At 31.9% G+C, this 13,691-nt stretch overlaps 1 protein-coding gene across 2 annotated transcripts in view; it reads left to right on the top strand.

The window, feature by feature from the left end:
- Positions 1-12,560, top strand: part of Grik2 (glutamate ionotropic receptor kainate type subunit 2) — a 564,289-nt gene extending 551,729 nt beyond the window's left edge. Inside the window, exon 16 of one of the 2 annotated variants that reach the window (XM_042679550.1) lies at positions 12,276-12,560. In XM_042679550.1, the coding sequence (XP_042535484.1) occupies positions 12,276-12,440 (165 nt within the window). In that variant the 3' untranslated portion in view covers positions 12,441-12,560. Of the gene's footprint in view, positions 1-7,855; positions 7,904-12,275 lie in introns of those variants that run through there. The other variant, XM_042679551.1, reaches the window with a different exon arrangement.
- Positions 12,561-13,691: the final 1,131 nt, after the last annotated feature.

Here is a 13,691-nt window from a genome sequence, read left to right as displayed (position 1 = left end):
GGACTTGTGGCTACTTATTAGACTATGGACATTTCTTGTGTCATTATTTCTTTTATAGTGTCAAAGTTATCTTTGAGATTAAATTTGAAGACTAAGAGAAAAAATATTATCTCACCAACTACCACTTTAGTACAATTTACCAATAAATGTGATATTTGGTTATTCAATGCTCATATACAAAATTTATAAAAGGAATTTGAATTTTTAGTGGAATCTCAAGTCATCCATATGTAATGTTTTTTTTTAAAGTAACATCTTGATGGTAAAATAAACAAATTGAGCCTGACAATATGTGGTGGTATTCAATTGTCCTTATCTTAAGGTGTCTTGTTCATTTGGTTTATGTAGGTTATGTCCCTAACACTATTCTTTTTAAAATATGAAGAAAGAGTATGATCATTTAATTTTGAAACTAAGTTTATCTCATTGTTATTAAGTACAACCAACATGGTTGAGTTTTTAAAATACTAAGTAGACCACTTGAAGTTCTACAGATCTATATGACCTTCTGAAAATAACTAAAAGGAAGTTAGTGTATCTTTTTAAGCAGACACAGAGGAGCCTGTTGCAGTGAGGGAATACTTGTAATACTAAGTGATACTAAGTAAATATTATAGTACTCTCCTCATTGCTTTCACACAATCTCGATAGCTTCCCTAATGAATACCAAAATCCCTAATTTATCATAAGAGACATTGCAGGACCTGTTCCTGTACACTTGTGTTTTCCTCTTTATCTTCTTTTCTTAATTATGTCAAATTACTTTCCATTTCCCAAAGTAAATCTTTCATTTTGGCTGGAGAAAAGCTTGTCTTTTTACCTACCTTGCAAATTTTGCCATTAATTTTAAATTAAACATTAAAAACTGGGCATTAGGAAGTGGAATTGTGGCTCAAAGTGGTAGAGCACTATTCTTGAGCAAAAGTGCTTAGCCCCAAGTTCAAGCCCCATGACTGACAAAAATAAATGAGTGAATGAATGAATAAATAAATAAATAAAATTGAGCATTCAATTTCCCAGAAGGATTACCTAATCAACAGGTAAAATGAGCATAGTATCATTTTACAAGATTGAATAGGGATTTAATGAAAAATTGGACCCCCCATCTCTTTCTCCCTCTCTCTCTCTGGCTAAGTTGCTCTCAGGTTGTTATTATCATTCTACATATTCTTGTCCTATCAATAAAGATGGAAAATATGCTTTTCTCACATGAACCCATTTCTATCAGTAAGCTCAGGAATCTTTTCCCAATGAATCCTATGTACATTGTCATAATTTCTTAGTACATTATTGAATTCATATTTGAATTCTGATTAGAGGCATCTTTATTAAACTGTTACATTTTCTTCCCTTTAGGCCAAGTTCTTAGTGGTTTTTGTCATTTTGTTTTGTTTTAATCTATTTCTGGGATCTCTCGCTCTCTCACCCTACCCAACACCCTTTGTAGTTTTTATTTTCATGATTAGGATTTTTGGCTCAATTTTCCATTTTTTCATAAAAATTGTCTTCAGGTGGATTACACAACTGTTTGATAATTTATTTGATTTATTTAAATTGAACATAAGGTATTTTTAGTTTTATTATTAAATTTACATGAGTACAAACAGAAGTTTCCAATTTACTTACATTTATTAGATTGTGTCTTTGACCTCTTAAATTTTAAAAATGATGGAAACCCTTGTGAAATTACCAAGCAAAATTTATTAAGAACCACAGCTACAATGAATTGTTTCATGTATTCAACTTTAAGTAAGAATGTGTTATTAAATATTCCAACCTCAGATTACTTAATTATGTTTTCTCTTTTCTTCTTTTCTTTCTTCTCTGGTTACATTATTTTAATGATATTAGTTTATTTTTAAAAATAAAAAGTCTAAATTTTCTGCCAGATACAATATATACATAGAATAGTTAAGTATAGTTTTATAAATAAAATAACTGATAGGTACCCAGTATGGCTCAAGCCTGAAATCTTAGCTACTTAGGAGTCAGAGATCTGAGAATCAGTTCTAAGCCATTCTGAACATGCAAATATAAGTGACTTATTTCTAGTTAACTACCAAGAAACAAAAATTGGAGGCGTGGCACAAGTGGCAGAATGCCAGCTGTGAGCAAAAAAGCCAAGTAAGAGCACAGGCACCGAGTTAAAGTCCCAGTAGCATCACCACAATAAAGTTACTGGTAGATAATAAATTTCACTAGTTAAGTCTTCCCCCAGTGTTGTTGATGATGAAAAATATCAAAAGAAATATAATTATTCAACTATGAATATAAAAAGTTCTTTTTAACCTTTATGCTATAAAATATTAATAGGAATGCATAGTTCTTAGCATTCCTCCTATCTCCAAGTTGCTTGATAATTAAGCTTACTATAAGAACAAGCTAAACATAAAATCACAAAATAAAATTGAAATCTGTAGGCCTTATAAATTTTAAAAATGTAAAGCCTATTATTTTAAGTTGCTTTATCTTAATTTCTAAAATAATGGCTTTTATTTCGATGAAAACTGTAATATAGCTAATATATATGACATCTTATTTATTCAAACTTTTTGATAAATAGTATTTTTCCTACTATTTAGAAAGATACCACAAAGGGTTTTTTTCTTGTGTGTATTATATATATATGTATGTATATATATGAAAAAATACCAATCTACAAACACCTTTTATATTTGATTTTCTTCTGGGTTATCCTTTTATCCTTTGACTATGTTGATACTTAAGGTATGAATAGCAATAAAATTTTGGCACAAATATTTGTTGAAAAGGTCTTGTCTACTCGTTATGTACTTGCTTATACCTCAAATCAATATTTTGTATATAGAATTTTGTTTTCTCTGGCAATTACTATAGCATCTTGGCTTTGTTAAATAATTAGAATACTTTAATTTTTAATAAAATTATAGTATAATTGTTGTTCATTAATTTCCATTTAAATGACTTATTAATTACAGAATATCCTCATTTAAAAGATATACATAATTCTGTCTTTGGCTTTTTAGCAAGAGTAGTAGCAAACTTAGTTTGATATATTTTGTCAGGGTCCTATAAAAATATTTTATTCCTTATGTAATTGCAAATGATTTTTCTCATTCAGATTGTGTATCTTAAATGACTTGATCATGAATTAAGTTTCCTGAGGAAAAAAATTAAACGATCATAAAAGAATTTTCATTTTCTAAAGCATATTTATAAATATGTCTGAGATAATTGTTGCTTAGACATCGACTGTGTATATTGAACATTGTATTTAAGTTTTCTCTGGGATGGTTAAAGTATGTATTATTACAATATCTTTACAATTTGTAAATAGTGATCCTTTCCTAGGCATTGATTGCTTAGAATAAAATTTAAAGGATAAATATGCTATTTTCATTTATAGTTGATGAACATAGAGTTTGTTTTCAAATTAATAGAAGGTGGCTATAGACCAGAACAATAGAAACACAAATAAATGAAACTATCATTTGATAAGTAGAAAAGAAGATGTTTAGATTAAATCGATAAGACTAGGGACCCTATTTCTTATGAAACCATATTTCAAACCTGTCTGAATCTGCACTTTATAGAAAATGTATTGTCCTGACATTCCTACCTAAAAGTTGCTTCACAATGTCTAATTTTAATAGTAGTGTCTTATTAAAAATTAAATTTATTCAAGAAAGCACGGTAGACATTGTAGTAAATTATCAGTAAAATTTTATTTTAACATTTACATCATTTTCCCAATGATGCTTATTTTACAAATTACAAAATATCTTCACTATCCATATATTACATTTAATGCAAGGAATTTTAACTGCATTTTCTGTTTCAAAGGTTAAAAGCTTTAAGCTGGCTTACTGTGAAGAAAATTTAGCTTCAAAAATAAATGAGTATTTATTACTTAGTCACTATGAATAAAGTTTGGATGAATTGTCAATTTTGTATTGTATTCATGTCACAGTCATTAAGAGAAAAACATCATTCAGTTTCTACATAAAATTTACCTAAGGACTAAACAGGTGATGCTTAAAACATACCTTTATGTGTATTTTCATGAAATACAATAAAATAAGATACCTCTCTTCATTTTACTTACTAACTTGCTCCCAAGTTATCTAGAGGATTTTCATGTCAATTGTCTCTAATAATCAATAATCTTGTTATTCCTAGATAAAACAGTTCAAAACTAAAATTATAGCTTGACATATAACAATTTTGCTATCTAAGTTTTACAACTGACTTTAAAGATTTTAGAAATGTAATACCTCACTAGGTATAAAACATCTCAGAGAGCCATGAAAATGCTATTATCTACATTATGCAGATGAGGAGGAGTGTCTCAAGGATAGACCTTGATACCCAAGGTCAAAGAGGCCAAGTCCAATACTGTTTGAAGCACACTGTAGAAAATGGAGTTTGAATATTTAATATTTTTTCTTGACTTTTTTCTCAAAGTCTATTGAAAAAATATGTAGATTAAGAATTCGAATTGGAAAAATAGGCTATATACGTTGATCCATATTGTTGTATCACTTTCCAACTTATTCAGAATGAGTTTATGTTCTTGCAAACATGTTTTAATTTTCCATGTGTAAAACTGTTTACCCTTTCCTTTCCTTTTTTAAAAAAGTAATAAAATAACAAGTCATGAACCAAATTTATTTATACTTTGACTTGCACAAAGCTTAGGATCTTTAAATGCTAGCTGCAAGGCTTAGCTGGATCAACCATTTTGTTTTATTTTATTACCATTAAGTAGTTGAACAAAGGAGTTCCCACTCAATAAATCCATTTATAAATTCAATGTATCTTTTTCAATACCACCCCTTTCATCATTATTCCCCCTTCCTCCCAAATGAGCTTCTCTTTAAATAGCATTTTAAGAAATAAGATATGAAATCCTGTTATTTTAGACAACATGGGTAAAATTAGATATTATTATGTTTGTAATAAGCCGGCAGAAAAATTATTTATTCCATGACCTCACTCACATGTGGAATCTAAGAGTTTATCTCATAGAGCTTAAGAGTAGGATGTAGTAATGGGGGCTGGAGGGAGGGTGAGAGGGAGGAATGACAAAAGTGTACTATGTTACATTTACATAGGAAGCAAAAGCTCTGGTGTGGTATTGCAGAATGAGATAACTATAGATGCTAATAGCATATTCCATGTTAGGAAAAGCTAGAAGAGTGTGTTTGAATAGTTTCTCTTTATAGAAATATTAAAGGAAGAGAGAGATTTTAGACTGATCATATCACCCAGCGTGTATCTGTACATGCAAATGGTATTACCGCTAAGAACATGTGCACTTTTCATGTGATATAGGATCTTAAATTTTCAAAGTTCAGATAATCAAGATAAGTCAAGGTTTTATTCAAGTAACTTGGCATAAAAGGGAAGCTGTTACAATTGCATAATTTCTATCATACTTAAAGGCCTTACATTGTAACAACTTTATCTTACTGTTTAGAATTAAGCATTAATTATCTAGATGTTTTGAAAAGATGAATCATATGACTATCAGCAAAAATGTGATTATTGACATTGCTTTTTAAAGTGTTTTACTTTTGTATTGACTAACATGGTGGTAGAGCTTGTCAGACCTTGAAAAGTAACTTTTGTAATTAAACTAGAGGAAGTTTAAACATATCCCATGATGTTCCATTTTTTTCTCTGTCTCATTGTATTTGGAAAATGCATTATGAAAATACTGAGTAACTTTTCATCACGTTCGAATTTTCTTTAATTTTTCAGAATATTTGTTTATGTTTATCATAAAATAATATAGGCTACTAATTCATTTTACTAAGAATGATAACAAAATTTCTCCTGTCTTCTTTGTAACTTAGTAGGCGAAAAAATTAAATATAGCAAGAACAGAATCCCGGTGCAAAATCTTATCTGAGACCAAGATCAAAGCAGACTTGAGTAAGGAAAGTGTAGGATGGGAGTTAAAATAACAGTCCCAACTCTGATACCAGTTGTGTGCCTAACCTTGGATATGCAACTTGACTTTTTCATTTCTGTAAAACTGTACTGATTTAGCAACAGGATCACTGACTGCTTCAAGGCTTATGTGAATAGTATAACATTTGGAAAATCATAGCTGGAATAAAACTGAATATCATGATCAAAGTTGCCACATATTTTTGAATATGAGTATTTTAAACAGCCATTTTTCTTTTCTTTTCTTTTGTCTTTCTAAATTTTTGTCGGTTGTGGTGCTTGAACTCATAGATTGGGTGTTGTCTCTGAGCTCTTTTGCTCAAGGCTAGTGCTGGGCCTTCGAGCCACAGCACCACTTCCCGTTTTTCTGGTGGTTATTGGAGATAAGAGGCTCAAGGATTTTCCTGCCTGGGCTAGGTTTGAACTCTGATCCTCATATCTCAGCCTCCTGAGTCAGTAGGATTACAAGTGCAAACCAGCAATGCCCACCTAACCAGGCATTTTCCTGATCTCTTTGCTTCATAGCTGTATTAGGTAGCCTTAGATCAGTTCTGACTTCTGCTTGTAAGCATTAGTGCTTTGTTTCTTCTTCTTTTTTTTTTTTTGTTGTTGTTGCCCGTCTTGGGTCTTGAACTCTGGGCCTGGGTGCTGTCCCTTAGCTCTTCAGCTCAAGGCGAGTGCTCTACCACTTGAGCCACAGTGCCACTTCCTGTTTTCTGTGTGGTTTATTGGACATAAGAGTCTCACGGAGATTACTGCCCAGGCTGGCTTTGAACCGCAATCCTCATATCTCAGCCTCCTGAGTAGCTAGAATTACAGGTCTGAACCACCAACACCCGGCTGATATGTTTTTAAGGTTGCCAATTAAAGATAATTAAATCAAAAGAAAAGAAACCAATGTATTATTTAATATAACCATTACAATATAAATATTGGATATTATGTCTTACACATGTTTTATTCCATTTCATCTAGTGAGGTTATTATTTAATAAGCTCTAACCTTCTCCAAATATTTACAGTTACTATTTTGACTTGCCCTGACCTCATCTGATTCATGATTCTTGAACAAATTGGCCAGTAGAGTCAGAATGTAACTGGAGGTGTTAAAGAATGGACTGCCTGTGTATTCAGAATGGTATAAGAAACTGGTTAAAAGATAAATGCAAATGATGAAGCATGTTCTTTGATATACACTGGTGGATATCAGTACCCTGAGCAACAGTGAAGGATATAAGAGTGGCTCAAAGCCATTTCCACAGATATTCCCTAAGAACCATATACAAAAATTGTTGGGAATTTTTCCAGGTAAAAACTGGAGTACTGTTAAGTTACCTTTATAGCATAGCAAGACACATAAAAGAGATTTTTATCCATGAAGAGTCATGTAACAGTAACATATTATATGATTTTTGGTGACAAATAAATACATTTATTCAACATTGAGATGAGCTTAAGATTTACAAAAAGCACTGTTCACTTTTTCATCCATTGCTGGTTTAAAAAAGTAAAATTGAAATATGTCAGTTTTCATGGTGAAGCACGTTTCCATCTAGATGTACAATATTTAATGTCTCTGTGCTTCTCCAAATGACATATTATATATGTACATGTACCTGTAAAGTTGGAAGTTAAACTATTAAGAATCAATAATTCTGTAATACCAACAATGATATTTTTGAAAATACCTATGAACTATATATGTGTGTTTTATTAAACTCTATCTGCCAAAGGGCTTTTTAAAAAGGCAACGTAATTATTATAAAATTCTTACTTGTAAGATTTACAAGCCTTTGCTATTTCAAGAATTAGGGTTGTGTTAATATGGGTTGATTCATTCAGTATAGCAAAATATGAAGAGTATTACTTACTTGATGCAATTATACGTGCTAACAGCTCAAAGATGTAAATTTTCATTTCAGGAATCTTCTATTTGGTTAGTGCCACCATACCATCCAGACACTGTTTAGTAAACTTTTGAAAGTTACTAAAAGAGGTTTTTAATAATGGTTAGTATCCTTGTGGCTTTCTTTTTTCTTTCTGTAGTTTGTTAACTAAATGTGGAAAACCATTTTTACTGTTGTTTGCATTCTTAGGACTACTATTCTTTATTTGAAGACACCATGTATAGTATCCATTTCCACCCTATAGGGAAATATTTTTAAAAGATTTTCCCCCTTCCTCTCTCCTACCCTTCCTCCAGTTCTTCTTTCTTCTTTTCCTTCCTTCTTTCTTCCCTTTCTTCTTCCCCCACTCTTCCACTTCCCTTCCTTCCTCCTTCCTTCCTTCCTTCCTTCCTTCCTCCCTCCCTCCCTCCTTTCCTCCCTCCTTCCCTCCCTCCTTGTTTTTCTTTTCCTGCTTCCTTTTCTTCTCCCTTCTACTCCTGTTTATTTATGGTAACCTAGGAAACACCTATTAAGTCCACATGAACATTTTAAAGACTTATTTCCCTAGTTCAGTAAAATCCTTGAAGTTTCCAAACATTATCTGAAGTATGCAGAACAATCTCTTTCTTGAATAACACCAAATTAAAACTTTATTTAATGATGATGGTAAAACTTTGGCAACATGCACTAAGAGTAAGGACTCTAACACAATTCTATATGATTGCAACTGTAGATACACAAATCAGTATCAAGATAAAGATAGGTAATTTATATTTACATTCTAGAGCTTTAACAGATGGAGAGAGAGACAGAAGGGGGGAAGGGAGAATAAGGAGAATGCTTGCCTTAGTAAACGAGTAAGTAATATTTTATTATATCTTTAAATCCATTTAATTTGCCTGTCAATTCCAAATTCTTACTCAAGTCTTAAGGTCAACAAAGTTTTTATTGGATTTGAATTATTCTCTAAATAACAAATAACTCACTGTGTAATTTTATTAATAACATAACTTATTGGCTGATATTACATGATAAATAAATAAGTACTGGCAAAATTTAGCTTATTCAGATAGAAGTTAATCAAATGATATTTTGCATTATGCAAATAACATTATGGATCTAATTAAAAACTCTTGACTAGAATTTTCATGTATTAGTTTATAAAATAGAAAAAGTCTAAAATGGTAAAGAGGATTATTATCTTTTAATTTTAAAATAGTTTCTAATTTGTAAATGTAATTACCTTAAGAATTAAAAATTATAAAATATCAAAATATTTTGGGCTTTGGAGGAGCTTTCTTATATTTTAGCATTACAGATTTTATATTTTATATAATTTCTTAAATATATATGGTTTTATAGTCTGAAATAATGCAAGGTATTAGGCATTGAATATTCTCAATTTACCAGAAATAAATCGTCATTCCATAGCTGGGAGTTCTGTACATTTATAAGACCTTTTCTAAGAAAATCCATTACTTAGTTTCTCTTTTTTATATAGCCAAAAATAAAATGTCTGAAAGTTGAAATTGCCAAGTAAAGGTATGAGAAATTTGAAGGAATTTGTTCAGATTAATCAAAGTTATTGTTCCAACAATGTAAAGATCATTCACATCCTTTAACATTTTATGATGTCAATGGAATCACTTTCTCACCATGTTGTATTATCTAACCAATTTTATGTTAAATGTTTCAACAGAGTGCCAAGACTAAGTTACCTCAAGACTATGTATTCCTCCCCCTTTTGGAGTCAGATTTTTCCATTTCTACCGTGTTGTCTTCATCATCATCTTCATCATCATTATCATCATGTTCTTAATAATTGCATCTAATAGTAGGTATTAAGCAACAAGAAACAGGTGTGACCATATTCTGACAACCAAATGACATATAGATACTTCAGTTGAAGTACAACTCATAAATATTAGTAGTGTATAATTTAACACAGAATAAATAATGCATAGCAGTGACTATGTAGTTAATGGACAATTCATGAGCAGCATTTAATCATCACCCATTACAGTTTCTAATAAATTAATGTTTTTGCTAGTTCATTATTAAACAATCACTAAAGTTTTGCATTATAGTCTGCTAAACTTCTAAGAGAAAAAAGAAAAAGAAATCTCTTTCAACAATTGGAATTAGAAACATATGTTAATAAGAATAAAAATATAAGGGGTAAGTGTAGTTATTATTAACTTGATCAATAGTTGAAGAGTACATGTGTGCATGTTCTTTAAAATTTAGTCATAGATTGTTACATAGAAAACCTGGAGGCCATCAAGAAAAACATGATGATGAGTGAAAAATAGTGAGAGCATAAAACTAAACAGGGTGAGAATAATGAGCCCAGAGTAAGGGCTTTCTAAATAAGGTAAAACTTGAGTCATATCCTGAGCTAAGGGATAAAGTTGGAGGTAGGTTCCGAATAAAAGAACTCAGCAGGGTTTCAGAGCAAGGATAACCAAAGGAGACAAGCAATATGTTCAAGCAGAGAAAGCTGTGTGAAAGGAAAGAAAGAGAGTTGGTAGGGCGAGGGGCACAAGGGTGAATCAGAAAAGTCAGAATATAAGTTAGATAACAGGAGATTTGGATCTCACTTGTTTTCAAAGAAGAAAATGCTAGTAATATTTGACATTAAAAGAGAGATTATCCTGTTAACAGTGTCCCCTTGCTGATGAAACACAATAGGCAGAGTTTGGAGGAACACCAAACAAATTGTTTTAAAAAATCTATAAAGGGAAAAACAAAAAACAAAAACCGAGAGCTAGGTGTCAGCGGCTCATACCTGTTATCCTAGCTACTCAGGAGGTTGAGATGCAAGGATCGTGGTTTGAAGCCATCCGGGTCAGGAAAATCCATGAGACTCTTCTCTCTGATAAACTACTCAAAAAAGCCAGAAGTGGCCTGTGGCTCAAATGGTAGAGCATTCTCCTTGAGCCTAAGAAGCTCAGGGACAACACCCAAGCCCTGAGTTCAAACCCAGGAACTGGCCAAAAAAAAAAAAAAGGAAGACATGGCCATATATAAATGTAAAGATCCCAAAGCAGGGCCCAAATCATAAACCTGGGTGTCAGGATGTTGTGTTAGAGTTACAGGTGTGACCTGCAAAATGTTGTTACCTTCTTCTTAATTAATCTTTGTCTAATACATATAAATTTAATCAATTCACAATATTGTTATGAATGTCACAAAGGCACATGCATTCTAAGTACACTTAAAACTTCAATTTTATACATTATAATCTACCTATATAGATATAGATGTATATGTGTCATTACATATTTTACCTTATATGAATTTGGAATCAGTATGATAAATAAAGAGTAAAGTAACAGCACCTAAATCAACCAATAGGTCTTTCCATGCTTATTAGATTAATTTTATCATGCTCTCAAAGCACTTTTTTAGAGTTGTGTAAGTTTCTCATCCATGTACACTTGTTTGATCATTGTTTACAGTTTTGGTCCTTGTACAAAAGACCCTAATTTGAGAATTAGTCCATATGAGTTTCAACTGTAATTTGTAGTTTGTTCATGAATCTGATCTATGTGTAACTAACCCACATGTATCGTAACCACAGATGGGAATAGAGACTATTTTTTTTCTGTACTCATACATTATGATTCCGAAGTATGATTTAGAAGGAGACCAAGATACAGAAAAATCTATTGCCAAAATGATGGGAATATATAATATAGGTATATATGATATATATCAACATATGTATATCATATATAAAATCACTTATTTTTATCATGAGATGAATTCTAGATCTCAAATTGATGACAAAATTAAAATACTATTTGTTTGTAGATGGTTAAAATGTTACAATTTGTCCTATTTGATTAAATCATGTTTGTTTCTAATCATCACCCATGTTTTATAGGAATAATCACAAAATATGTAATTAACTACTAGAAAGTATTTTTTATACTTTTATGTCTGTCTGAGTGCTGTTTTCATTGTTTTGAAATGTACAATGGAAAAAAATCCAAGTTTAGAGAAAATTTGCATATCTCATCTTAAGAATTGGAAAGCAGTACATTTATTTCTACAGTGGATTTCTGGTATAGATATGGGTATACTTGCATTTCAATTGTAGGGTAGTATTCTGTCCTATGCTAATCAATTTGACATAGTGTCATCAGAAAAAAATATAATTCAATATGAATATGTATGAATTACATCTTCATGACCGGAGAGGTTGTTTTTTCTTTTCTCTTTATTTCATCAAGTGGAAATTTTCTTTAAACTAAACCACTTAGCTGGCATGTTTCAACTATGTGTTCTGTATTCAAAAATGTAACAATTTGTGATAACCTTTATAATGAGATTTACCATACCTCCAAGGCTACTATGTTGGCAAGTCTGTTGAGAATGATTTTGACACTGCTTGGGAGCATTTGCAGTAGCTCTGTTTTGTAATGTTCACTTTTTCTGTGTTCTTCTGTAGAGGTCCTTCTGTAGTGCTATGGTAGAAGAGCTGAGGATATCTCTGAAGTGTCAGCGTCGGCTAAAACACAAGCCGCAGGCCCCAGTTATTGTGAAAACAGAAGAAGTTATCAACATGCACACATTTAACGACAGAAGGCTGCCAGGTAAAGAAACCATGGCATGAAGCTGGGAGGCCAAACACCCAAGCACAAACTGTCGTCTTTTTTTTTTTTTCCAAACAATTTAGCGAGAATGTTTCCTGTGGAAATATGCAACCTGTGCAAAATAAAAATGAGTTACCTCATGCCGCTGTGTCTATGAACTAGAGACTCTGTGATCTGAGCAGTTGCGATGATCAGACTTGATTTACAAGCATCCTGGATCAACCAAGTTAACACGGGGTTACACTGTTTATCATGGGTTCTCCCTTCTTCTGAGTGAATGTTACATACGCATTTTTGTGGCTGGTTTCAAATGCAGTCCAATGAGAAATTACAGGTTCCTTCTGAAGCCCAACTGTTGCCAGGAGATGGAATATCAATGCCCAATGGCAAGTAAGAGTCTTTTAAGCAAATAAAAAGTACTGAGAATCAGCAAAAATTGTAGTGATACAAGAAACAGTACAGTTTACGGAACACTCAAATAGAGGTGATCATGTTACTAGCCCCACCCTCACACTCAGTATAATTATCATCTGAATAGGCAATATGAGTTTATAGGATGTGAAAAACATGTAATACAAAACACATCTGAATTCCATGGCAAATGGAATATAAAGCCAATCTTCATCAATTCTTTTTTCTTCCTTTTTTTCTTTTCCCCCTCGATAGTCTGTGTCAATAATTGAGATAGAAATTAACCAAGGCAATAACGTTTTCTTTCTTCAATTTATCAAGGCAGGAGATTTCCTGTGCAACTCTACCAGATTCCTACCTAATTCCCTGATACCCTTCCCTTCCCCTACACTAGAAATTTAAAACAGAAGAAGAAAGAAAAAAAGCAACAGTTGTTTCACTGATTCTGAGTTAAAGAGATGGTGTTTTGTAATCTCAAATTGTAAAAGAGGGTTCAGTACTGACAGCTATGTGAAAGACTGAAGCTTTTGTTCTAAGATTCAGATATGTCAATCCAAACCTTCTAATCTGCTTTAAATGAACTTGATGGAGTCTGGGCAGATCATGGGGATAAGAGAAAGGGAACTTGTCATCTACAGAAAAGTCTGTGCCAAGAACTTTGAAGTGGACTGCGTTGATCGGTACAGTCACAATGTTAAATGAACAAAATTCTTGAGCAGTTTTTTTTTTCAAAAAAAAATGTTCAGGTTTATTTGTGGAAATGCAAGATTTCTATGAAAATAGTTTTTGTATGGAAATTTTTGTAATACTTTTTATCAACAAAATAAGAACCTGTGTTCCTGTCCGGGGTGTTGCTGTCA

Source organism: Dipodomys spectabilis, unplaced genomic scaffold (assembly GCF_019054845.1).
Source record: "Dipodomys spectabilis isolate Male_0828 unplaced genomic scaffold, ASM1905484v1 ptg000053l, whole genome shotgun sequence".
Taxonomy (NCBI): domain Eukaryota; kingdom Metazoa; phylum Chordata; class Mammalia; order Rodentia; family Heteromyidae; genus Dipodomys; species Dipodomys spectabilis.
The sequence above is the reverse complement of the archived record's forward strand: the minus strand, read 5'-3'. Positions and strand labels throughout refer to the sequence as shown.